This window comes from Podarcis vaucheri, assembly GCF_965113315.1.
Source record: "Podarcis vaucheri genome assembly, chromosome: 5".
NCBI classification, from domain to species: domain Eukaryota; kingdom Metazoa; phylum Chordata; class Lepidosauria; order Squamata; family Lacertidae; genus Podarcis; species Podarcis vaucheri.
This window is the reverse complement of record NC_138763.1, coordinates 78,929,214-78,957,211: the sequence shown is the minus strand read 5'-3', so window position 1 is coordinate 78,957,211 and position 27,998 is coordinate 78,929,214. Positions and strand designations below refer to the sequence as shown.

Sequence of the window (27,998 nt, the reverse complement as noted above, 5' to 3'; positions counted from 1 at the left end):
AAACAGCTCATTCATTTCAGGCTGCAGGTGGGCATGATTGAATGCGCACTCTTATTTATTTTTTAAAACCTACTCCTCACAAAGAAAACTAGAAGTCAAGGAGAAAGTGTTCTGACTCCCACTTTCTTCATTATAAATCATTTTTAGGGGGGGAGGGGTGATGGATTTTTTCCCCTGACTCCATAGGAGAACATTTAAAGTTGCAGTCCCATACAACAATAGTCTGAAGTGGCAAACATTGTTAAGGAACATTGCTAAGAGCTGTTTGTCTAAAGAGCTTCAAAGCAAAGACAATGAAGAGCTGGCTTAGATGGTCTAAGTCGGCCATTCTCAACCATGGGCCTCTGGATGTTGTTGGACTAAAACTCCTGTCATCCCTATTCAGCGGGGCAAGAGGTCGGAGATTATGGGATTTGTATTCAAAGAACATCTAGGCAATGGGACCCAAGGTTGAGAAAGGCTGTTCCAAGTTCATAGTGAGTTATGGCCTCGCTGAGTATTCCTACCTAAGGTCCATATCAAAGATGTTCCCTGGTGTGGGCAAATAAACTTACAACCTGATGACCTCAACTTCTGCAGTGAGTTCTACAAATTGATACAGCCATGTGATGAGAATCTGGCCACGGGGATGCTAATCCCTATGGTGAATATAAGATCTAGCCAGCAATTTCCTTTCACTGATTTCTCTTGTCAAGAGATGCTCTAACTTGATGGAGCACTCTGTAAAGACCAGGCTTCAGAATACATTGAACTGTTCTCTGAGAGTGATTGAGAGCATCAAAAGTTCTTGTTATTTTATTGTTGCTAACTGGTTTCCAAGGATGCACTATTTTGTGAGGGTTTTTTGTTTTTTTTAATAGTTATTTTGGTTTGCAAGAAGCTACTCAAGTATGCTCTAGGGGGTGACAGAAGAGGAAGCAAATGACTTCTAATAATCTTAAATCACATTTATTTTTCATGTTTCTGGATGCTATGCATGTTTTGCTACTAAGCTGGAGCCATGTCACTAACTCACTGCAGGCTTCTGTGTAGCAAAATATATAAAGCATTTGGGCCAATTTCTGCTCCTTGGGAACAGAGAACTGAGGTTTTGAAAACTATCACCACAGCAAAACATTGTTTTCTGAACCAAATCCCTACACTTTTAAATAGTAGTAGCTGTGTAAGATAGGTGGGCAAGTATTTAATGACTTTACTTATCAAAATGGTTTGCTGAGGAACTGCTCTATAACTTCGGTGGAATCTTTCATGTCACTGGGATTTTGGACATCATTATTTGCTGCCAAGGAGTGTGGTGGAGTCTCCTTCTTCGGAGGTCTTTAAGCAGAGGCTTGACAACCATATGTCAGGAGTGCTCTGATGGTGTTTCCTGCTTGGCAGGGGGTTGGACTTGATGGCCCTTGTGGTCTCTTCCAACTCTATGATTCTATGTGATGCACACCTCATTCATACTGGCCTGACTGCCATGCCATATCAACAGAGAATGCATTCTAGATACATGAAGCAATTTCTTATGCTGTATGTTGCAGAGGATAGGAAATGGTGGTTGTGTTCATCTTCTCTATCACTATTGGCTTGTGTTATATTCCTTGCTTTGTTTTAAATCATTTTCATGGCCTTTTAGTATTGATTATATCATTGTGACCTGCCCTGGAATCTTGTGGTGAAGGCTGGGTGAGAAACCTCTGAAATAAATAAATACTGATCACTTTGTGAAGCCCACGATAAGCTTCTGAAATCCTTAGGGATCTTTAAAACACAATTGGTAACCATTGGCCTAATTTGGGGGGGGGGCTACTCATGTTGCTGCTGTTGAAAGAAACCTAAGTTCTTCCTTTTTCTTTTCAAGTTGTTTAGCATTTGGGGATAGTGATAAGCATGATCCTTGGTGGATTACCCAACCCTGGGTAAGCAGAAAGTTCCCTGGAATCTCACGCTGCTCTGAGACTGGGGTGCCATGTAACACTCAAATCAATGAAATTGATGAAGGGCAGGGTATAAATCAGACCGATAAAGTAAATAAATATATGCTTTGGTCACATGATTCTGGCAGTGATTTGACACAAAAGCGTGAAGTGATAAGAATATTGTTGGTTGTTTCAAAAAGATGAGCATCAAGAAGATCCAAAAGTATTTGGTGTTGAAATAATAATAATAATAATAAATAAATAAATAAATAAATAAATAATAAAATTTTATTTATATCCCGTCCTCCCCAGCTGAAGCAAGGCTCAGAGCGGCTAACAACAGTAAAATAATACAGCATTCTAAAATCAATTCATTATAAAATCAGTTCAAATCAAATTAATGGCAACCATTGGGCTAGAGTTCTGTGAGGAATTACCAAAGGAGGGGGTCAGGCTGTGCCTTGGCCAAAGGCCTGTTGGCCCTAGTCTCTTGTGACAGAGCGTTCCTTCCACCAGATCGGAGCCACAGTCAAAAAGCCCTGGCTCTGGTTGAGGCCAGCCTAAGAATGTGGATAGCTCAGGAAAAACATTCTGCTCACTCATATAGGTGGCTATGAGCATAGAAAAGGCACTGAGTGGCCTGGCTCAAAGGAAGAGATACACATTCAGTGAAAGGAAATAATTGCTTAGCATTTTGAAAGTCAGCCTAAATTTGCATCATTGCTTTCAGCTCTGGTGATATATATGGTGATTTGTCTTATTTATTGCAGCATATTATCTTGGCTAATACTTTTCCTTCTTCGAAAGGTATGATGTCCTTTCAAATTTCTTTTCAGTGCTTGTGGTCACTCTTGCATGAAAATGCCATTTGTTCTTCCCATATTAAGCCTTGTGCTTTCATGTAGATTGTGGCTCTGAAAATTTCCTATTACGGTAAATTAATTTCACTTCATTAAGTGGATGGGTCACAGGCAGAGGAATAATAGTATTTAGTGGGAAAGAACATTGGCAAGATGAATGATGGGAAAACAGCCAGCCACTGCCACTCTAATACTGAGAAGTGGCTTTTTGTGTTAACAGTCTTTTGTTTGGAAGTTCTGTGATATGGACTTCTGTACAGTGGTACCTCAGGTTAAGTACTTAATTCGTTCTGGAGGTCTGTACTTAACCTGAAACTGCTCTTAACCTGAAGCACCACTTTAGCTAATGGGGCCTCCTGCTGCCGCCGCGCTGCCGGAGCATGATTTCTGTTCTCATCCTGAAGCAAAGTTCTTAACCTGAAGCACTATTTCTGGGTTAGCGGAGTCTGTAACCTGAAGCGTATGTAACCTGAAGCGTATGTAACTCAAGGTACCACTGTATTAGAGTAGTACTCTGAGGCTGAAATTCTTTATTTCTGAATGGGGTATAGCGTGGAGCAGACACATAGGGTTGCATTGTTATTCTAGTCGTCTTACTCATTCGATGCTGCAAAGTGGATTTCTTCCCAGGTAATGGAACTTCCCATGCCTCTCCACCCCCATATGTCCCTGATCTACTCTGGTGGAACTCCCAATCCTCTGAGGCAGATTTAAGTGGGCATGTGGGGGAAGCTGATGAAGTTATTTCTAAACCACCAGGAGGGTGCCTAGTACTGGACAAATATTGACATAAATGTGAGGATGAATGAGTTGCCCAAAGAGGACAGTGCAACAGGAGAAAAGGAAAGGTGGAGAATTGGGCCTTTCTCTACCCACAGAAAGAGAAAGGAAGATAAAACCTTAAGGACAGTCTGTGCAAGGCAAGAAGAGAGAGAACTGGCAACAGAAGAGCCGAAGAGCCAGGACCTAATAGAGCTACTTTGGGTACATCCAAAAGCCCAGTAGGATGTTTAGTCTCTTGCGGTGGTTAAATAAAATGTTTTGACTTAAGCCGCTAGATGTTCATTGCCAATTTTGGAGACTAAGATTGTTAACAATGAAAGAACATTTATTTAAGGTAGAGAACATAGATAAGATTTTTGTTAATTTTATTACAATATATTTGCAGAAAAACAAAAAGAAATGGTCTCGTTGGCAGGCTTTAAATTAAACATTTACAACTTTAGTTACAGAGAACAAGAAGTATAACAATGTGATAACATTGTATTGTATACAAACAGCAGAATGTATGATTGGATGTAATAAACCAGAAATGGTAGTTGAGGGGAGTCAACGGGGGGGGGGCAATGGAAAATGCATGTTTAGTAATGATATTTGATATTTGTTTTGAGAAAAGAAAATTAATAAAAAATCATTTTTAAAAAGTATTATTAATTTTATTATTGGTAGTAAGCATTGGTAGTAAGCAACAGGAGCTGTCAACCTGTTTGTTCAATTCGCCATGTTATATGTTTGTTCATATTTGTTAATTTTCATGTAGCTTCATAAAATCATTGTTTCAGTAATTCTTATGGGTGCATTCTGGGTAGTGTCTAACTTAATTCAAAGCATTAAAAGTGGCTACTCAAATATCCACTCATCTTTCTCAATTGCTTTCCTAAGAAACTTAGGGCTATCAAATAGTATTTTCCCATAGGCAACAAAATGAAAGTTGAATTTTCCATTTTCTTTTATTTTATTGGAAGAGGTAAACTCCGAATCAGGGAGTTGATGAATTTTCCATATATTCATAGCAAGTCTTGGACCACAGCTATTAAAAAGAAGATTAAACCAGTTCTTCCTAAACATTTTACAGGAGTCTTTGGACTATATGAAATGTCAAGAGACAGCAACAAAATTTCATGACTGCCTAGCTTCTTGTGACTTATATCTATCACAGCAATTTCTGTGATTTGTTTCACTTACAGACAGGAGTCTTACCCTTGTTGAAAAAGACAGAGGAATTTGATGAGAGAAAAAGGCCAATATATGGATTATGGAGAAGGATGCCGAACGGAACTAATGAAGAGAAACAGGACAATTAGGATGGTGGGAGGTTAGGGGAGACGATTTTTTGAGCACAGCATGTTGCCTCCCAGGATTAACGATTGACATAGAATACAGCCCTGATACATTTCAATTTGACAGAAGTTGTGATATGGCCTTTAAGGGGAAAGTAACCAGCAAACCTGTAGTTTGAGTGATTTTCCACCAAGCCCCTGAAGTTGCACTACTTTTGGAGTGAGATAGGTGGAAACCTGTCATTTCCGTGGATATTTATTCTTTCCTGTGAGCTGGAAATACACAACCTACAAGAATGGATATGGATTTTGTGGAACAAATTTCTAAAAGATTGTTGTGAGCTGTGGGTACACAATTTTGATTTGTTGTTGCTATCTTCATCACTGTTCAATCTGGCTTCACACCTGCATTTGGGATGGTCCTATATTTGACATTGCTATCCCAAATTGATGATCTGTGCCTTTCATCCTCTGCCAGTTTGGCTAGTGTAAAACAGTTTATGTGAGTCTGCTGTTGAAGGTCACACTTCAGCTGGTACTGTCAGGATGCTGGCAGCGGCTCCCAGTTGGTGGTCCAGGATAGTATAAAGACAAGGGAAGGTTTCTTACCGTCCTCTTTTTTATTCAGTAATTACAGTTGTATCTTGGTTCTTGAACGGAATCCGTTCCGGACATCTGTTTGATTTCCAAAAACATTTGAAATCCAAGGCGCGGCTTCCAATTGGCTGCAGGAGCTTCCTGCACTCAATCAGAAGCCATGGAAGCCGCGTCGGACATTCAGCTTCCAAAAAACATTCGCAAACTGGAACACCCCATACTTTTTGTTAGACCTTCACGGTTTCTTCCTAGAGAAACTATACTAGTTGATACAATTCATAGTTACTTATTATCTATCTATCTATCTATCTATCTATCTATCTATCTATCATCTATCTATCTATCTATCTATCTATCTATCTATAATTTTTATTAATTTTCCAACATACATTTATAATATCCAATCTAAATTTATCACATATTTTCTCTTTTGGACTTCCTTCAGCCTCTCTAACAATCATCCATTATTCAATTTTTAAATTACACATTTCCTAATTTTTATATTGCACCCTCTTATTTTTCTTCAACACAATATTCCTCAAACATTCACAGAGCTTCTTGAAATCCCACTAGCGTTGTTTGCTCATCACATATACATTTCAAATAATCTGAAAATTTTCCCCAATCTTCGATGAACTTTTGATCTCGTAGATATCTAATTACTTATTATCTTTTTGCTGAATTCTGTTTCTAATTTACTTGGTACAGTGGTACCTCAGGTTAAGAATTTAATTCTTTGTGGAGGTCCGTTCTTAACCTGAAACTGTTCTTAACCTGAGGTACCACTTTAGCTAATGGGGCTTCCCGCTGCCACCATGCCACCACCACGCAATTTCTGTTCTCATCCTGAAGCAAAGTTCTTAACCCAAGGTACTATTTCTGGGTTAGTAGAGTCTGTAACCTGAAACGTCTGTAACCTGAGGTACCACTGTACAGCTGTTGTTTTATTTACTCTCTTCTCTGTTCTAACAGTCATTTTGCATATGCTGGGGGAAGGGTATAAGTATTTTTTAAAAAATAAATAACTTACCATGTGTACATTTTGTTCCCCATTTAAAAGTGTGGGCCTTTGTTGAGAACTGGCCACTCTGACAACGATTTTGAACCACATTAGTCTTCTCAATCAGCATCCATTTCGAAACTGCCATCACTCCCAGTTGGAGGGAAGCATGTTTAAATCTTTCTTTCAAATATTTATGCAGCCTCATGTGAGAGACATGAATCTGGTGATCATTGGGATTTAAAGTTAGGACTCAGATGGGTTTTGGATTTTGTCAGAACTATCACCTAGTATCCATGGGAGCTCTCCCAGGTCCTGAAGGAACAGCTGCCTAGGATTGGCTTACTGATCCTTATTGCTGTACCCTGCTGCTAACTGCCTCTCCTTTTTGATCAGTTCTCCTATACCAGCACTCTACAGGCTCTCCAGCCCATTTAGAACAGGAAACTATATTATCAATATAAGGCAGATCTGAATCATTGCTGCACATTATTTGAGTAGTTTGCCTAATTGTGCAACAACAACTGTCTTCAGTCACTATTTTTCTCCATGAACTCAGTCGTAATTTCAGACCTCCTATTCGGGAGGCCATTTATCCACAACAATACTTAGGACACTTATCCACAGCAACAAATGTGTGGTTTTTGCATCAAGATGAGTAAAATCACAAATATTCATGGCACTGCTGTCAATGAGCAGAAGTAATTTACATGTCATCAGTTCCAAAAAGCTAAATACATGGCCAAAATCAGTTTTAGAATTTGAAAATTGTAAGCGCTATTATCTCAGTAGAAATAGTTGTAATTAGGGTTTGGTTTTGGTTCACGTGAATGCCTTCTTGCACAACTAGGCATCAAATGCTTGATTCATGCTGTAATCCTGTGCCCATTTCCCCAAGAGTAAGCCCCATTTAATTCAGTGGGACTTACTTCTGAATAGATGCAAGCAGGGTTGCACTGTCAAAAGCCTCACTTTGATGCTGTTCTGCATACGCCCAAATTACTGTGCATAATACAAGAGAGTGGAAAATCAGGCCATATGTGCATGTTGAGTGAGTTACATCATTTTCCATATGAGTCACTAATTTAAGTAGTCATCAAATGCAGCGAAACTCACAGGAGCCAAGATGGAAATTAGTTGACACGATATATGCACAAAGTGTAATGTTTCAATTTACTTGTTAGTGTAACTGTTCATAATAGTGCATTTACCCTAGTTAGCTATTACAGGGGAACCAAAACATAAGGCAAAATTCTCTCTCAGATCCACATAGTGGGCTCTGTGTGAAGCTGATATTTTCCTTCCTGTCTGTTTTCTTCTTCTTCCCAAGATGTGAAGTGTACAGTGGTGCCTCGCAAGATGAAATTAATCCATTCCGCGAGTCTCTTCGTCTTGCGGTTTTTTCGTCTTGCGAAGCACGGCTATTAGAGGCTTATCGGCTTAACGGCTATTAACGGCTTAGCGGCTATTAATGGCTTAGCGGCTTTAAGAAAAAAGAAACAAACTTGCAAGAACTCGCAAGACGTTTCGTCTTGCAAAGCAAGCCCATAGGGAAATTCGTCTTGCGGAACGACTCAAAAAACGGAAAACTCTTTCGTCTTGCGCGTTTTTCGTCTTGCGAGGCATTCGTCTTGCGAGGTACCACTGTAAAGTGAAGAGAATTGCATTGCATTATCGCCGCTTTTCAAATATAGCATACTCTATTTGCTGTATTGGCCATTTGGCTTTTTGGCCTGAGGTTGGAGCACTGAAATAATAAAGGGAGACTTAAATGAAGAAAAGGTTGGGGAAACATTCTGGCTTGCTAGTTAGATGGGAAATTCAGAAATGTGTTTTATAATTTTAAAAAGTATTCTGGACCACTGAAATGGATCGGTCATTGTCAGTTGCAGTAGGATGTAATTCAGTGTGGATGTCTACAGCCTATCTTTTTGTAACCATACATAACCTGCAGCTGAGTCTTATTGAAGGTTTTAGTTTTAAGTGAGCAAACTGAAAATAGTGTAATGGGGGGGGGGAATCCAGCACAATGGTGTGCACATAATGGCAGAGTTTGAGACCTAACACTTTGCACGTTCAGGGGATGGCTTGTCTGCATTCATTGTTTCCCACAATAAATAAATAAATTTGTATCACATCCCTCCTTCAAGGAACTCAAAACATCACGTATGGGGTTCTCACTTTTATTCTTGCGTGTCGAGGTCCCCAATCCACCCCCAAAATAACTCACAACGGACATGTAATTTTTGTTTAAGATTTTTGGCATGATTTTGGCCACAACTTTATTAAAATACAAACCGTGAGTGGTTGTTTAGGCATTGGTTAAGACTATCTGTCCCCCCGCCTGGGGACAGAACTGACTTCCGGGCACCACCGAAAGACAGTGCGGGGGAAAGCAAGTCGGGGGGAAATGGAGCTGAGTCACAGACCCTCAATTCTCACCCGCCTGCTCCCCGAAGGCTTGCCGGCCCTAGTCCCATTCCAGGGATTGGACGAAAAGATGGCAAGCCCCAGGATTCCTTTAACGGAATTCCCTTTCCGCAGCAACCATGGAGGGGCAGGCCCAGCCTATCCTAACCCCTCCGCTAACCAATTTATAACCAATGCCTAACCACAACCTTACAAGTTGTGACGATTTGCTACGCAGTAGGCAAAAACCACCCAGCCGGCCAATTTGCCAGATGGAAAAATTCCTACCAGGCCCCTGCTCAAAGGCAGACGACCCCATGACAGGCATAGCAAGGTCAATGCAACAACCCCTTACTCTAGGGCAGGTGGGCGGATGATCCGTTGCACGCAGCAAAAGAGAAAGCACAAGGCTGTGTGCAGAGTATTAAAACCTTTTACCCCTCCCACCAAAATTGCAACATAACTTTTGCCCCAGCAACTCAGCAATCCAATCACTGCCCCCTAGCCATTTTTGAGAACTTACCCAGCAACAAAGGGGGTGGCTCAGTAGACCCCACCGCAACACGTGCTCTCCCTGAAGGAGAACACGCTTTATAGCAATCCTGTAAAGTAGGTTAGGCTGAGAGATTACTGTGCCCAGCACAAAGAAATTCTCAGGTTACGGCAAAGCATTTTTCAATGAAGGAGAAACACCTACTCCCCCTTGGAAATATAAAAGCTTTCAATTTTTGGATCTGCCTCTGGAACTAATTGGAACACACAGATTGCCTGTAAGGCAGAGGGCAAGAGTGCAGAAAAAAATGTGACATCCCTTATTTTTAGAAAATCTAGAGTTGAACTTTGGGTGATGTACCAGATATAAAGTTTATCAAACTATTGCCCACTTGTAGGGCACATCGTTTTCCCCATAGGAGTGGGGATTGGACAGATCTGAATTACTCTTATTTTTATAATTATAGCGCTAGGGTTGCCTTGACTCTTTTAGCCCATGATGCCTTTCTACAGCATTAGATTTTTTTGCAGTGGGCACAGTCTAACCTAATTAAATCTACAGATCACCTCTTCCATTTCGTCTTCAATCTCTTACAAGCTGTCAATTTGCCTTTTCATCATGCACAGCGACACTCTCTCTCTCTCTCTCTCTCTCTCTCTCTCTCTCTCTCCACACACACACACACACACACACACACACAACCTTTCTTAAGATCCCAGGCGAGTATGAGGCTTGGGATCCCAGGAAGACTCCCTGAGTGAGTGCTTGAGGGCCCTGCTCTTGCCACTTACCATCTGGCTTGGGGCGGGGCCTGGGGCCTCACAAGGACTGTGTGCTGCTTGCTGCCTGCTGCCCAGGAGGACTCCCCTGAGTGAGTGCTTGAGGGCCCTGCTCTTGCCACTTACCATCTGGCCTGGGGCGGGGCCTGGGGCCTCACAAGGACTGTGTGCTGCTTGCTGCCTGCTGCCCAGGAAGACTCCCTGAGTGAGTGCTTGAGGGCCCTGCTCTTGCCACTTACCATCTGGCTTGGGGCAGGGCCTGGGGCCTCATAAGGACTGTGTGCTGCTTGCTGCCTGCTGCCCAGGAGGACTCCCTGAGTGAGTGCTTGAGGGCCCTGCTCCTTCCTGCCACTTACCATCTGGCTTGGGGCGGGGCCTGGGGCCTCACAAGGACTGTGTGCTGCTTGCTGCCTGCTGCCAAGGAGGACTCCCTGAGTGAGTGCTTGAGGGCCCTGCTCTTGCCACTTACCATCTGGCTTGGGGCGGGGCCTGGGGCCTCACAAGGACTGTGTGCTGCTTGCTGCCTGCTGCCCAGGAGGACTCCCTGAGTGAGTGCTTGAGGGCCCTGCTCTTGCCACTTACCATCTGGCCTGGGGCGGGGCCTGGGGCCTCACAAGGACTGTGTGCTGCTTGCTGCCTGCTGCCCAGGAGGACTCCCCTGAGTGAGTGCTTGAGGGCCCTGCTCTTGCCACTTACCATCTGGCTTGGGGCGGGGCCTGGGGCCTCACAAGGACTGTGTGCTGCTTGCTGCCTGCTGCCCAGGAGGACTCCCCTGAGTGAGTGCTTGAGGGCCCTGCTCTTGCCACTTACCATCTGCCCTGGGGCAGGGCCTGGGGCCTCACAAGGACTGTGTGCTGCTTGCTGCCTGCTGCCCAGGAAGACTCCCTGAGTGAGTGCTTGAGGGCCCTGCTCTTGCCACTTACCATCTGGCTTGGGGCGGGGCCTGGGGCCTCACAAGGACTGCGTGCTGCTTGCGGCCTGCTGCCCAGGAGGAGTCCCCTGAGTGAGTGCCTGAGGGCCCTGCTCCTCCCTGCCACTTACCACCTGGCCCAGGGCGGGGCCTGACAGGCCTCACTAGGATAGTTGTTACTGCCGGAGAGGCACAGAGTGTTTTTAAAATGTTTTTTTAAAAAATTCTGGATTTTTTTGTATGTGGGGGGTGGGGGTGGGATTGATGTTTGGTTGGGCTTGGGGAATTATTATTTTTTTATTTTGATGTTTTTGTAATTTTTACTGTTTCTTGTTTGTATTGTTTTATTGCCAGTGAGTCTTGGGGAGGACCGCTCCCCCTGCAAGCCCATTCTCCACCTTGGGCCTGGGGGCGGCCCCCATACTCACCACTGCCACAACTCTAAGGACACTGCTGCTGTGGCAGCAAATGTTTAAGCGTGTTATATATTTTAAAATGTTTTAAAGGTGTTTTTACTTTTTATTTTGTTGTACCACCAGAAACGGTGGTTTTTTATCCATGTATTTTTATTTTGTTTTGTTTTATTTTGGGTTGGGGTGGGATGGTTTGTTGAGTGGGGTGGGGATTGGTTTTGTTTCGGTGTATTTTTTGTTTGCTTTTATATTCTGTAAATGGAGGCGAGTATGAGGCTTGGGATTCCTACTGTGGAGGGGCGAGGGAGGTATGGCGGTGGGGGCAGATGGCATAGGCGAAGGGGATCGAGATACGGATATGCTCGTACCCCTTCCAATCTGCGCCCCATCCCGAGAGACGAGGGTAGGGTGAGAAAGGATTACTCACCTCCGTCACTGGTGTTGTGCAATGCCAGGTCTATAGGCAACAAAACCGCCACCCTGCGAGATTTCATCATCTCGCAGGGGGTCGACCTGGCTTGTGTGACGGAGACCTGGGTGCGCGAAGGGGTAACTGTTACCTTACGAGAGATGGCGCCCCCGGGTTTCTCCGTCCTCCACCAGTCACGGACTGTGGGCCGGGGGGGAGGGGTGGCATTATTAATCCGGGAAGATTGTTCTTTCAGGGCTCTACCACCGCCATCGATCCCTGGCATTGAATGTGTTGGCCTAGTGTGGGGCTCCGAGGTGAGCTTGGCTGTCTGGCTGGTGTACCGGCCACCTAGCGCACCAGCAGCCACCCTGTCAGGCCTGCTGGAGGCGGTGGCCGGCTGGGCCTTGGAGTTCCCTAACCTATTGGTATTGGGGGACTTCAACATCCATGCTGATGCCACTCCCTCCTCACAGGCTCTGGACCTGGTGTCTTCCATGGCGACACTAGGGCTCTCCCAGTTTGTTTCGGGCCCCACACATCAAGCAGGCCACACGCTGGATTTGATCTTTGGCGCTGGTATAGATGTGATCATGTTTCCTTCGATGAAGGTGCCATGGTCTGATCACTATGCTATGAAAGCCAGGATTGATGTTCCACCCCCACCCTGCTTAGGTGGTGAGCCGATTTGGGCTCGCCTGCGGAGGCTGATGGACCCTGATAGATTCCGCCAAGCCTTGCGGGACCTTTCTCCCCCTGGCGACTCATTGACTGAGCTTGTTGAGGGCTGGAATACCCAGCTCCTGACAGCCATCAATGAGATCGCACCTAAGCGCCCTCTGCGACCCCGCAGAAACCGGGCTCCCTGGTTTACTGAGGAGCTCCGGAAAATGAAGCGGGACCTCAGACGGCTAGAGCGAGTATGGCGGGGTGCCCGTGACGGAGCCTCAAGAACATCTTATAGGGTTTTTATGAAAACCTACGAGATGGCAGTGAAGGCCGCTAAGAAGTCCTACTTCTCGGCCTCCATTGCATCCGCTAGCTCTCGCCCGGCACAATTATTTAGTATAATTCGGTCTTTAACGTCCCTCGAAGGACAGCCAAATTTAAATAACAATTCGACACACAGCTGTGAGGCATTTGCGAGCTTTTTTGCGGAGAAGGTCCTGTCGCTCCGCCATGACCTCCCTGCCAATTTGGATACAATAAAGGAACTGGAGGCCCCTCGACTGTCCTCGGGTCCAGTACTGGACCACTTTGACCGGATATCCCCAGCCGATGTGGACAGACTCCTCCGAGCTGGAAAGCCCACCACTTGTCCTCTCGACCCGTGCCCGTCTTGGCTGATTAGAGCATGTCCAGACGAGGTGCGGGCCCCCCTGGGGGATATCATCAATTTGTCCCTTGGCACCGGGACATTCCCAGGGGAACTGAAGGAGGCAGTGGTGCGTCCGCTCTTAAAGAAAACATCATTAGATCCCTTAGATCTATCCAATTACCGCCCAGTTTCGAATCTCCCATTCCTGGGTAAGGTGATTGAGAGAGCGGTTGCTGAACAGCTTGGTAGGTTTCTGGATGAAACATCGGCTCTGGATCCATTCCAGTCCGGCTTCCGCGCTGGTCATGGGACCGAGACGGCTCTGGTCGCCCTAACAGATGATCTTCGTAGACAGCTGGATCGAGGCGGGTCGGGGCTGCTGATTCTTCTAGATCTGTCAGCAGCTTTCGACATGGTCGATCACGAACTTCTGGACCACCGCCTCGCCGACGTGGGGATCCAGGGCACAGTCCTTCAATGGCTGTGCTCGTTTCTCTCTGGTCGGGGACAGAGGGTGGCGCTTGGGGGGGAACTGTCATCCCGCCACTCCTTGGTGTGTGGAGTGCCTCAGGGTGCGATTCTCTCCCCGATGCTTTTTAACATCTTTATGCGCCCCCTCGCCCAGCTTGTCCGGAGTTTTGGGCTGGGCTGCCATCAGTATGCTGATGACACCCAACTCTATCTGTTGATGGATGGCCATCCTGACTCGGCCCCAGACACACTGATCAGATGCTTGGAGGCTGTGGCTGGATGGTTACGTGGGAGCCGGTTGAAGTTAAATCCTTTGAAGACAGAGGTCCTCTGGCTGGGACGGGACGATATGGGATTGAGGGGGCAACTCCCATCTCTTGCGGGGGTGCAATTAGTGCCAGCACCGTCCGTCAAGAGTTTGGGTGTAATCTTCGATACCTCCCTCTCTATGGAGGCGCAGATTACAGCTATAACAAAGGCGGCATTTTTTCATCTCCGCCAAGCTAAGCAGTTGGCCCCTTACCTCTCTCGCCCTGACCTAGCCACTGTGATCCATGCGACGGTCACCTCCAGACTGGATTATTGTAACTCGCTCTACGTGGGGCTGCCCTTGAGACTGACCCAGAAACTCCAGCGGGTGCAGAATGCCGCAGCGAGACTCCTTACGGGGTCCTCGCTGCGAGATCACATTCATCCGGTGCTATACCAGCTGCACTGGCTCCCGGTGGAGTACAGGATCAGGTTTAAGGTGCTGGTTTTAACCTTCAAAGCCCTATACGGCCTAGGACCCTCGTATCTACGGGACCGCCTCTCCTGGTATGCCCCACAGAGGAACTTACGGTCCTCAAATAAAAACATCTTGAAGGTCCCAGGCCTCAGAGAGGTTAGGCTGGCCTCAACTAGAGCCAGGGCTTTTTCGGCTGCGGCTCCAACCTGGTGGAACGCTCTGTCACAAGAGACAAGGGCCCTGCAGGACTTGACATCTTTCCGCAGGGCCTGCAAGACAGAGCTGTTCCACCAGGCCTTTGGTTGGGGCACAGCCTGACTCCCTCCTTTGGCAATCCTTACAATACTTTAGTTTATGGTTGCCATCAATTCTGATTTTAATTAATTCTTATGATGTTTTTATAATGTTGCACTATTTTAGTGTTGTTAGCCGCCCTGAGCCCGGCTTCGGCTGGGGAGGGCGGGATATAAATAAAATTTATTATTATTATTATTATTATTATTATTATTATTATTATTATTATTATCTACACTGAAGAAGAGTTCTGATGAACTTGAATGCTTGCATGCTGCCTTTTCATTTCCATTTAGATTATATTAGTTCCTCTTGCATATGAATCGGTAAACAACCAAGTCTACTACTAGGAATATACAGTACAGCTATGTGAAAAAACAGTCTTACAGTGCAATCCTATCATGTCTACTCAAAATGAAGCCCTGTTGAATTCAGTGGGGCTAACTCCCAGGTACGTAGAGTTAGGATTGCAGCCTAACTCAGGTATACTTAGTTTCCATTTGAAAACAACCACAACCACAATTAAATACGGTATGTAGTGCCAAGTTCAGGCTCAAACAAATTAAAGAGCTAGTAATTGACCTAAAAAGCAAACCGATGGGAAGGTATGGTCAACTTTCACCTCTCTCTCGTATGGAAGATTTTGTGTAGTGGCTATTTGATCAGTTCCGTGCGTCCAACTGTGATCCTGCAGACCAAAAGGACACAAGACTGTTTGGTTCAGCAGTGGCAATGGCAGGAATGGGATGTCTCTTGTTACACTAAGGAGGTGTATGCAGGGACAGATCTACTATGAAACTAATTAAGTTTAAGCTTAAGGGCCCCTAATCTAGAGAGGCCTCGGAAGCAACTTTCGTCCACATTGCTCTGAAAAAATCGGCCTAGTAGACCCAATTTGAGTTGCATGACTCAAATTGATTAATTTTTCATTAATATCCTAAATTCCTAAATGTTTACCATTATGGGGCAGTGATATGGATGGGCATATTCATAATGTTGTGCAGCAATAATTCAGGATTGGAGGTTTAATTTGAAATTTATCGCTGAAGAATCTAATCTTCTGTGGGCCAGACTGTTCTGAGGTGCCGTTGGGGGTTGAGGAGCTGGTCAGATAACCCAATATGTAAGCACAATATAAAAAAAAAAAAATTGTTTCCCCAGAAGTACTTTGTGGCAACCTTATTAATTTTTGGTTTCTGATTTCAAGAATTGGCACTAAACACCTGGAAAACTAGCTGAACCAAAAAAGGCTTTTATTTTCCCTAGCCTCTAATGAAAAAACAAGGGCTGAGTTGTAAAGTCCTTATCTGAATGGTAAAAGATTGTCACTTTAGCCCTTGTTGCCTTAATTTTTTTAAACACCTTAATCTTTTAAAAACAGTTTAGTTTGGGATCAAGAAACAGCATTGAGGCTGACAACCTTCCTGCCAAGTTCTGGGACGATGCAATTTGGAATGGCTGAGATATTAAACCCAGAATGTCTTGAGTTTCTAATAGAAATGTCAACTCGATATTAGCTCCAGGAGTGCTACTGCAATTTGGAATGGCTTAAATGTACTTTTTGAAATCCAGCGGTGCCCCTCAGGCTTGTGGAGCTGCAGGAGTATTTCTGCAATGTGCCTTGTTATTTGGTGGCCTACCTGTTTGTGTGGCATTTATCTCTTAGGGGTTAACCACTTACATAAAATATATATGACTTGTCTGTAGTTTTAGATATATTTTTTTCTAGATGACTTTGCAAAGAGAGTGGGTGCATGTGAAAGTACATATAGAGTTTTCTCAGCTGCAATTTATATTTAGAGAATGTGTTTGAATTTGTCTTTAACCTTTATGTGTTATACAGCTTACGTGCATTCTGCAGAAAGAAAGAGATAAACATAGTATGCTTTAATTGCTTTTTCACTGGATTAATAGGACCGGAGTACTGTGCAATTTTACTGTGGGACAAATTTAACATGAATGCAAATCACCATTTGGAGTTGGGTGTTCAGTGCAAATTGCTCAAAGAAAGAACACATTGATGGCGCCACATCTGTCCATGAGGCAAACTTGTAAAATGTCTGACCGTTCTCCTTTCACACATTTAAATATTCCTCAAAACGTCTTTGTCACGTTGCTACTGTGCAATATAAACTCTGGATCAGTTCACACATTCATCACGTGATAACCATCAGGGGGATATATTCAAATGTAGTTGAAGCACAAACTCTGGATCAGTTCACACATTCATCACGTGATAACCATCAGGGGGATATATTCAAATGTAGTTGAAGCACCATAGATAATGTTTTCATCACCTCATGTGATCTTAGCCACACACTGTTTTGCAATGGAATCATTTCACATATCCAATTGTGAGAAGTCAGGTGATATACATAGTTGCCCGAAACAGCTCTTAAAACTGCAATTCTGAATGTTCTTAGAAGAAAACACTTGGATGTCCTTCTCAACAGACATGATAAGGCTTGTGGTGTTTGTCTGCTTATTTACTGCTTGAAGCTTGGGGGAGCCCTAGAGGCCTATTTATATATTAGATGTTAATTTATCCCAGTATATCCCCCCCCTCCGGCTAGCTTCCTTCACACACCGAAGCCTAATATCCCCAAGATGGAAACATTTAGTAGAACAGATTGCTAGAGACAAAGTAGGGGGGTTGGTAAGGTGGTGGGAATGTATACTTTTTATGTATGTGATGCTAAAACTGGCACAATATATAGTACCCTTTAGGTTAGCCTTTGTCCAGTTTGGGTCCCCAGCTGCTTTGGGACTAAAACCCCAATTATTTTGAGCCAGCAGGGGTGATGGGAGTTGTAGTCAAATACTGGCAGACTAAAATTTTGAAAGGCGCTTTAGATATTCTCCCAGCTATATATGAGCCAGTTCTTCTGTGAGCAGCTCATGTATGTTTGGAAGAACATTTAAATGCTAGCCCTCATGGGTGGTGAGAGTAAGACTGCTTTAAGAGATGATCTGGAAGGAACCAAAATAAAATATATTAGAAGTGTGTGGGAGTGGTGGTCAACAACAGAGAAGAGGAGTGTGAGAGAATGAGGAAGATGAACTAAGATGGTGCATACTTGTACCAAAGTATAATGAAGTATTGTTATCATACAATGGTTTCCATAATTGCTTCATAACACAAGGATTATGGGGGAGGCTCAATTGCATGGGGTGTTTCCACTGAAAGAACCCGTGTGGGAGCCACATACAGAGAAGCAGCTCTCCTACAGCCACAGCGAGGATAATTTCTAAAGGGCATCGTTAAGTTTGATTAATAGTTTCTTTCTGCTCCTTTCCATTGTAAAGCTCTGCATTAGCTGACAAAAGAATGAGCATATTGATTTGATTGCAACAGCACAACCGAGAAACCCGTGAATGCTAAAATGCACAGTTTCTTAAAGGAATGATCTGCAGCATCTCTCTTCTGTTTCCCAGCATTGGAACCATAGTGGCAAAGGCTTGATGGCATGCAGCAAAGTGTTTTGCCACCGTGTTTATGCTAAGGTCACAACCCATCCCAAACTAAGCACATTTAAGTACTACTGATTCCAGGAGGTGATGAAATGCCATCCTCTCCTCCCTCTATCGTCTTAAAGAGTCACAGTGCAGGATAAGCAGTGTGGGATTTGGGTGGGGCAAAGAATTGCCTCGCTGAGAGATAGGTCAGGCAGATTGATAGTGACTTGCTTAAGCTCACTCTGCATCCAGATCCAAAATCAATTTACTTCATCACACTGGCTCGCACTGGGGATAAGCAGGTGCTTATTGTTGCAGCTATGTGTCAGGTAAAATTGACACATTCCTTTCTAACTTTCATTTCAGAAATAGAATGCAGATGAACATGAGGATGTGCACCACTAGATGTGCACCACCTACAGGAAATCTTTTGAAATGTATAATCTGCTGCAACAAGCAATCATAATACATTTTGCTTAGACTGTGAAAATTAAAAGTCCCTTCATGTAGTTATTACAAATGGATTAAAAAATTTTCTTTATCAATAAAGTCAGATGATACAATACAGTAAGCAGATACTGATTATTCTTTTACTGCCAAAGCAGAGCGGTGATTTATCATTAGAACTGACAGGCCTCCAGCTACTCTGAAAATGGGATTCTTTTCAAAACAGCTATTTCTAGAAGGCTTTCATTTATATACCTCATCCATGTTGAAAGCTAGGAAACAAATTGGATAAAGGAGTGCTCTGATAGCTCAGTTGATAGAGCACGAGACTCAATCTCAGAGTTACAGATTTGAGCCCCACATTGGGCAAAAGATTCCTGCATTGCAGAGGGCTTGACTTGGAACTCAGATAGGTAAAGAAAAAGCATTGTATTTGTGTTGTATACTCGATATAACACTAGGATAAATGAACATGGCGCTGTGGTGTCCCGTCTTTTGCTAACGGATTTCCCTGTATGAGTTTGCAATGCGTGTGTAGTGTTAGAATATTCCGTTCCACCTTAAGGGACAGGCATGAGACTGTTGTGTGCCACATGTCTGTTTACACTCTAGCACAGCTTGCTGGGAACTTCCGTTTGTGTATAGCTTTTGCTTTTGCTTCTTGCTTTGGACATGAAGGGGAGAAGACATGTTTTTCCTTTTGTCCTGATGTATGCTGAATAAACGGCTTGTAAATATGCTCAGCACAGCCTCTCCCTGCCACTTGGGTTGCACAGCATTATTGACTCTGCTGAGTGTGCATGCCCAGCTTCTGAAGCCTTCTGAAGCTAGGGTTGCAGTTTCATGCTGATCCAAGGACTGGAGATCGCCTGGCACACCGGCCGGTGGGCTGGGGCCTGCTGGGAGCCTGCCAATTGCCCCCAATTCCTTGGCTGCATCCCAACATCCAGCCTAGATCCCAACATCCAGCCAAGATCCAGCCTAGATGGCTCTTGTGGTCCCTTCCAACTCCAGGATTCTATGAAGAGATGGAAGAATTGAGCAGTTTCAAGAGGTGCTTAAGTGAGGGCTCCAGGTTGCCCCCATGTGCTCTACCATATGTTGCCACTGCTGGCAGGCCTGGAACGACTCCTTGGCAGACACATCTTTGCAGAAAATATAAAGTTTGAAAAATACCGAGGGATGCTCTTTGTACTGAGTATTTTAAAAAGCTCTTGAACATGCTACCTGCAACCCCCTCTGCTTTACTAGAGCAATACATATGCAAATAAGCAGCCAGCAATTGGCCCTCATAATGCTCCGTTATCAGTATGTCTTTAAAACCATGAGGCATGTTGCTAAGATCCCAAACATAAAGTCCCCTGGCAGGCTAAGCCCCTAAGAGAATGTTAAGCAAGTGACTTTAAATAAATGTTCCTTCCCGACAGCTCTGCAATTAACTTGTATCGGCGACTGTGTAGCATGTAGTTATTCAATAGTTAACATGCATATAAATAATCTATGACATATTGAGCTTTGTAAAAATGAAATCTCACTGAAAGCTCTTGGAATATATCCATGTACAGGAATTTGCCTTTATTTACTATTCCGTAAAGACAGAGATGAAATGGAATGTGTGTAAATGTGGAATGCCAGCTGCATTAAAGGCAGGAAGACTTGCTGGCTGGTTGATTTTTGTTTTGCTTTCATGCTAGATGCAAACCTTTCAATGCTATTTAAGCTTAGGAGAATAAATTGTTTTAGTGCTAAGGCTCTGTGCTCTCTCCAATCCCTGCCAAAAACAAAAAAACCACATACCCCCGACTTGGTACCACTTGCAGAGCCCAACCAGGTATAAATATAATTTTTCAATTTCGCTCTAGTGAAATTTGTGTGGTCTCTCATGCATACTTCCAAATCTTATGGCCAGCCTATCCCACCGTAAGGACAAATGTGTTAGTGCAGTAAGTATTGGGAATGAACTGTTAGTAACTGCAGAAAAGTAAATGTTTCAAGACCTCTGGTTTTTATTTTGTAGTGTTGCTTGTGTGTATCCTGCTGGCATTGAGATATTTACTATCGACTGCTGCTCGATTTTTTAAAATAACTGTAATTGGCTGTATTTTAATTGTTGATGTGTTTTTCTTTTATCTTTTTTGAAAACCACCCTGGGAACACAAAAAAGATGAAGGGTGGGGTTTAATCACATCAATCCAGTCGGCCGATCAGCCTAACCGACAAGTATCTATTCCTCCCTTCAGCATAAATTTTGGTTGTCCCAGATTATACTAATAAGAGCAGAGTCGAATGTATGATAAATCATGGCAGCCCATCATGAGAGTAAATCTCATTTTCATGGCAGAAGATCCTGATCATTTAGATGGAGACACTAAATGTGGATGTGCCCAAACTGCTCTCAAAGGGAGTGTAGTTTTCTAATGCAGTTGCATACATTTTCTTGTGTCTTATTAACTAGTTATGTGGTTTATAGATTTTGAGAATATGAAGTTTTAATTTAGTTGTGAAATACCATTTTATCTGTAGTGTTATATGTTCATTTATCTGCCTGGAAACTGTGTGCAAGCCTCCTGGGAGTCTGTTATCACTGAAACTCTTTTTGGATTCCTTTGAAATGCCTCAGCTTTTCCACTTGAGCGCGAACCTTCAAATACTCAACATTTTCTGTGGCAACTGCAACCCAGGCCTACTGCATAGATAATCTCTTCATCAGCCCTGGACTTCCACCACTATATATATATATCCAGTGTTGGTGAGAGGCAGCTGGTGACCACAGCATAACCTGAATAACGACATATACCAGTGTCTTCTGTGGGATACACAGAACTCCCATGAGAAAGATTTTTGGTTTATCAAAATCTGCTTTGCTTCTTTCTTTTTTAAAATAATTTTTATTGATTTTAACATATAAATTATAAAATGTACCACAAAACATCACTTATACAATCTTTTTAGACTTCCATCAGCACCTCTGATGATCCACCGTTTTAACCACTTCTTATGCATTTCTTAACTTTATATTGCCTTTACATCTCTTAACAAATCATCCTTCCCCTTCTCCATTTTTGCAATACTTCCAATAATACTCCTCACAGAACTTCTTGCAAACCTACAAACGTCGTCTGATATTCATGAATACTTTTCAAATAGTCCGTAAATTTACTCCAGTCTTCTATGACTTTCTGGTCCCACTGGTTTTGAATCCTTTCTGTTAGTTTATCTAGTTCTGCATAGTCCATTAACTTCATCCTCCATTCTTCAATCGTCAGTAATTCTTCTTGCTTCCATTTTTGGGCCAGTAATATTCTTGCTGCTGTTATTGCGTATAAAAAAAGCTTATATTCCTTTCTATTTATATCACTCCCAACAATGCCTAGTAAAAATGCTTCTGGTTTCTTTATAAATGTAGATTTCAACATTTTTTTCATCTCGATATATCATCTCCCAGAAGCATTTCACCTTTTACATTCCCACCACATGTGATAAAATGTTCCCTCTTTTTCTTTACATTTCCAACATTTATTACTGACTTTATACATTTTCGCTAACTTGACAGGTGTAATATACCATTTATACATCATTTTCATCGCATTTTCTTTTAGGGCATTGCATGCAGTAAATTTTAAGCCTTCTTTCCATAATTTTACCCAATCACTCAGCTGTATATTATAGCCAAAACCTTTGGCCCAGTGAATCATAACCGACTTCACCTCCTCGTCCTTCAAATGCCATTCAAGCAGCAATTTATACATTTTAGACAAAATTTTAGAATCAACCTGCTTTGCTTCTTTCAAGGATCCTCAGAGATGGTCCTTGAGCAGAATTCTAGAATTTTGTCTTAGAATTCTGCCTTCTGTGACATTTGGTGGTAGCAACAATAACAATATTAAACACAGTGCTATTTTCTAGAAAATTAGGTGCTGGAACTCATAATGAATGCCTCTTCAGTTCTCCTATAATAACAACGGCACCCACATGAGAGGTGCTGGAACTGAGTTCCAGCTGGGGAAAAAAAGCCCTGATTTTATTTTTTGTGTTTGTCTCTGACAGTAACATAAAAATAGCCCTACAAGAGCAGACCAACAACCCATTTTGTTTTTATTTTGAGGTAATATTTAGTCATTATGAACAGCAGCCACTGGTAGCTTTAACTTCCGTGAATTTATCTAATCCCCCTTTAAAACCACCCAGGTTAGCAGCTATCACTATGCAAATTCCATGTTTATATGCTGTGTTGTAGAAGTAGTTTTGTCTCTCCGGAAACTCCTACCCTTCAGCTCCATTGGATGAGCCTAGGTTCTAGTACTGTGAGGGTGGAAGGAAAACAACTCTGTGTCCCTTCTCCCCATACTATGCATACTTAAACACTCTTACTATGGCCTCTTGTACTTCCCCTTTTCTGAACTGAAAAACACTAAGTGTTGTAGCCTTTCCCCACAGAGGACTTTTTCCAGGTCAGTGATCATTTTGGTCACCCTCTTCTAACCTTTTCTAGCTCCGCAATAACCATTTGGAGATGTGGCTGCCAGAGCTGCGCTTATTTATAATTAAATTTTTATCCTGTCCTTCCAAAGTTGCCCCGGGCAGCTGTACACTGCATTCAGAGTATGGTCACATCACACATTTGTATAAAGTCATTATGATCTTGTATGTTTTATTGTCAAACCCTTTTCTAATGACCTCTAACATTCACCTTTTGTATAGCAGCAGAATGTTGGGTTGACATTTTCATTGAGCTCTCCACCACAACCCCAGGATCCGTTACTGGTCAGTCACTTCCAGCTCAGATCCCATCAATGTATATATGAAGATGGATTGATTGTTTGTCTGGAACTTCACACTTGCTCACCCTGAACCAGATTTGCTATTTTGATGCGCATTCTTCCAGTTTGGAGAGATCTTTTTTTTGAGCTGTTTGGTTTTGCCACCCTAAATAATTTGAGGTCATCAACAAACTTGGCTACCCATGCAATATCACGTGCTAACTATTTCAGTTCACTTAGTGTCTCTGCTCACCTTTTGGTGATTACACCTCCTCTATCAGCCTCCTTTTCCAAGGAACCCCCTGACCGGCTCTTAGGAGTGACTTTCCAGGACAGAGCAGAACCCTCTTCCAAAACGTTCCTTCCAAGACATTCTGTTTGCTGTTCTCTGGATTCAATCCATTACCTCTCATTATGAGGATTTATATTAATGGACTGCAATGAATGGGGATCCTTTTAAAGAAAAAAATCAACATTTCCCCCTAAAATCTGTTTGAGGTGCAACCAAAGGGAAATGCATCTATTCCAATGTGTTTCTTTTTGTACTAAATATGCAGAAGTGATTTGTTTGGGTATTTTTAAGGTGAAATAAATGAAAGCTGGAAAGTCTCCACTTTCTAATGCACTATCTGTCTTAAAAGCTGTGTTTCTTTTTTGGGAGGAAATGCTGCAGGCCATTAGTCCTGAATGAAGTCTAGAGCCTCGGGGAATTTTATGAAAAATGGACACACACACACACACACACACACACACACACACCATAGGAATGACTGAGTCATTTTGTACATACTCTAAAACATTTCCATGAGGAAAAATCCATTTTTCAATCTCTTGAACCATATATTACACAGAATAGCACAGGATGAATAACTAAGCTTTGCTTCTGCAACAATAGCCACTGTTGTTCTGATATACTTAGACACCCTTAGGTTAAAAAAAAATATGACATGTTCATGTGGTGTGCTTTTCTTTTGAAAAGATAGTGCTGCCCAGACTCATGCAAAGTTACAGAATAGTAAAATCTGCAGGGAATGAACAGCTCTCTGGCTATGTCTTGTGCCACCATTAGCTGATAGGTTACCAGCTGGGAGATCAGACGATCTTTGAAACATGTATCCAATTTTGTGCACCCTTTTGCTGGCTTCCACTGTTGCTGGTAGCAGATCTTTCACCACTGCAACACTGGTAGCAAAAAGGCTCCACGCTTACAAGCAAGAGGGTTTCCAAATATTTTTTTCCTCAAAACCTCAGATTTAAATGACTGCCTCCCCACCCTTTCATATTCTTCAGAAAGGAAGAATATGAAAGGGAAGGTGGATGTCACAAAAGAGAATAAGAGAAAAGCAAGATAATGTAGACGAAGCAAGAACAGGGCAGGATCATCACAATATTGGAGAGGGAGCATTCTTTGTCTGCAACCCATATTGCTCCTTTTAACTTACTTTCCACTTCCAGGAAATCTTGTTGATGGGTAAACATGGACTTGCTTACGGTGCTGATATTTCATTAGTAAAGCAATCTTTACTTCAGTGTGCTTTACCAATGACCTGTCATTAGTAATAATTGGGCGGGAGAATTTGCTCAACCAATATTTGGTTGATCACATTGGGATGTGGGGGCGGGGCACCGGGTTTTATTTGGGCGAGCTTTCCTTCAGGGAAATTGGGACATGTCCTGGGGAAATCGGTGCAATTTGCACAGCACACTGTGTGAAATCACTTACTAGTACTCCACCGTCGGATATATGAAATACTAACAAGTCAGCTTCTTTCTGAAGCCCTTTCCCCCTCTGCATCACATTGGGGTTTTGCATCCATCAATTTAGCCTGACACATCATGCACAGTTTCAGCCTTCTTTCTGAAGCCAGAAAAGACCTATTCATTGCATTGATCCCGTACTTGGTCAGTGTCCTAGTTAGATGAATAAAGGAAGCCCTAAGGAACGCTGTCACAGGATTTATATACACCATAGAGAATTAAAGCAGATCCCTCTGGATTTTCCTATACTGAATAAATGATCTTTGATGCTACAGTGCTGTGTCCTTGTGAGCTGCCCAACTGGAGGTAGCCATCTAACTCACAATGAAGTATGTAGCTCTTTAGATGACTGCCAATTATATAACTATTGTATGAGAGCAAAAAGTGCCAGAAAATACCTATTGTAAGCTCTTTGTAGCACAAGGCATACATTAACTGGGGAATGTTTTCCAGCTCCTTTATTTTATTTTCAGCTGTTTATTTCTTTCTTTTCTTTCCTTTCTCTAGGCAGTGGAAACCAACCTGGCTTCAAAGGATAGCCACTGGGTCTATGTTAACGAGGTAAGAGAATGAGGCTGCGTAAAAAGGTTCCTTTGCCTATTGTCTCTCTTTCTCCCATCCATTTCACTCTCATCTGCCCACTCGTCTTCCTTTTTTGTATTTAACAATAGACAACAGTAGTGGGGAAGGGGGGTTTCAGAAAGTTGAAGGTGTTGTGATAGAGCCATCACTTCCAGTGGTTTACATATCAGTTTCTTTGTCATAGCAGCCAACTCCTAAGGACTGAGGTCCCTTCGGCCTCCACAATAAAATATTTGAGGGGGCTGCCCCCCCCCCAAGTTGATAGGCATTGCTGCGTCTTGTGATCAGTTATGTGGGGTGGGGGCTTACCTCCCCCCCAAAAAAAAAATCCCTTGCCCTCTGTCATCTCTTTTTTGCAGGGCTTTGAAGCAGGGAATGGAGCTTGTGCTGGGGTTTAGGTTTGTGCTTTGAGACTCCAGACCGCCCCCCCCCCCCAAAATGAAGACACAGTGACATGGGACTTTAGTTTAAGTTATTGGGCAAAATTCAACTTTATTGAATACAGAATGTGAGTGGTATTGGCTTAGGCACTGGAATCATCCAAACTATCTCAGACTCCCACCCGCATCGTGGAGACTCTGATTAAAGGGTGAAGCACCGCCAGAGGGAGCCCCGCCAATGCAAACCAACTCAAGCTCCCCCTGGTGCCCCCATGGGGTCCTAGTATGGCCCTAGCCCCTACCATGGGGTTTCGGACAAGACCCAGGCCAACCCCTGATTCCTTTAATGGAATACCCTTGAGCTTGGAGGGGCAGGTGATGGACGCACCTCCCCTCCCCACACATTGCTGATCCAATGCCTAACCGCCAAACCTTACAAAGTTGTGAGGATTGCTACGTGGTAGGTGAAAACCAAATGGCTCTGCCAGTCTGTCAGATGGAAAATTTCCTACCAGACCCCCATTGCAAAACAGGTGACCAGCAACGTCCATAGCAAGGCCAACACACCAGATAAAGGGTGGGTGGGTAGGTGATCCACTGCACAAAGGCAAAGAGGTCCAGGAAACATCGCGCAAGGATTAAATAATGTTTCGCAGCCACCCCCCAAGCCGAGCCATTGGCTTTAGGGACCAAGTGGCCATGGAACGACCAACCAGAGTGGAGCAGGGCATAGCCCTGCCCACACTAGAAGGTGGGAGATGCCTGGGGGCCTGAGAGCAACACAATTTGAAGAGAATCCAATTTGTTGGATGGGTGTGTTTCACAGTCCTTTAGCTTCCTGAGCTTTGCTTCTCAAGTTTGGTGTTTGCAGATTGGCTCATCAGCTTCACGAGCTTCCTTGGTCCCAAGGCTCGGAAGCTACCCTGAGCTTGGCCCTGCAAGTTAGCAGTTTTACAGATCTTTGCAAAGAATAATAAAAAAAACCAGACATCCATCCTCTGGGGGTTTCCTGTGCATCTCCCCCACAAGCAACATTAATGTGTCCATTAATCAGAGGGAAACAGTGCCAGATTAAACCCTGTGGAGGTCCCTAGGCCTTCAAAATCTCAGGGGGGCCCTTGAAAATTATCTCCTAGTATGTTTTTGTAATTCTCTATCAAATCAATATTATTTAGATCCATTGTTGTGGGGCCCCTGAAAGGCATGGAGCCCATAGGCTGTTGCCTACTCTGCCTATTTGGTAATCTGGCAGTGGGTGGGAAACAGATGTGATTCACATACTTCTTATCCCTCCCTCTGCTTGTCAAGTGTACCATCTTTGGACAAAAGAATCAAAACTTGTAAACATCCAGCTTTACTGCAGACACTGTTGGCGATGGAGACTCTCTCATACTAACTTCTGTTGGTGGGGTGGGGTGGGGGGATAGGACAGGGAGACTGTCTCTCTCCAGCCTGAATAATACCAGAATGCAAATTGTACGGCTCCATTTCCAGACTTCTTCTTGGCTGGCATAAACAGCATGATAAAGATCAAAACAAAGTCCCGAGTGTGCCCAGGAAATGGCAAGGCTTGTCATCCTGTTCTTTCTCATGCTGACCTACTCCACTAGCTGTGCTTGTAGGGAAGAAAGAATTATTCCACATAAACCTCAGAAATGCAGATATATAGCTCTTGGTGGTCTGTAAGCTTGCAGTCTGTTACCATGGACAACCGAGAAAGCACTGAGCTTACATGTAAGGCCGCTGCTCTCCAGTTTGCAGTGTCTGAATGTTACAAAAGATTAGCTCTCTGAGCTTGATGCATTAACATCTTTTCTGTAGAACTGAACTGATTCTATCACTGTTATCCAGTTCTGCATTGAAGCAATGCACGGGTTTGGTTTGTATGCCCCCCCCCAATTCCACTTAAAGGATAATCGAGCTTTATTTATGTTGTGTATATCAATACTGGGGGCGGGGGGAGAATGT

At 43.4% G+C, this 27,998-nt stretch overlaps 1 protein-coding gene across 6 annotated transcripts in view; it reads left to right on the top strand.

Annotated features, from left to right (window-relative positions):
- The window catches only part of GRID1 (glutamate ionotropic receptor delta type subunit 1), a 722,825-nt gene that overhangs the window by 549,514 nt on the left and 145,313 nt on the right, over positions 1 to 27,998 (top strand). For all 6 annotated transcript variants that reach the window (XM_082222335.1, XM_082222336.1, XM_082222334.1 and 3 more), the window contains exon 5: positions 25,576 to 25,629. In XM_082222335.1, coding sequence (XP_082078461.1) covers positions 25,576 to 25,629 — 54 coding nt within the window. The remainder of the gene's footprint in view (positions 1 to 25,575; positions 25,630 to 27,998) is intronic.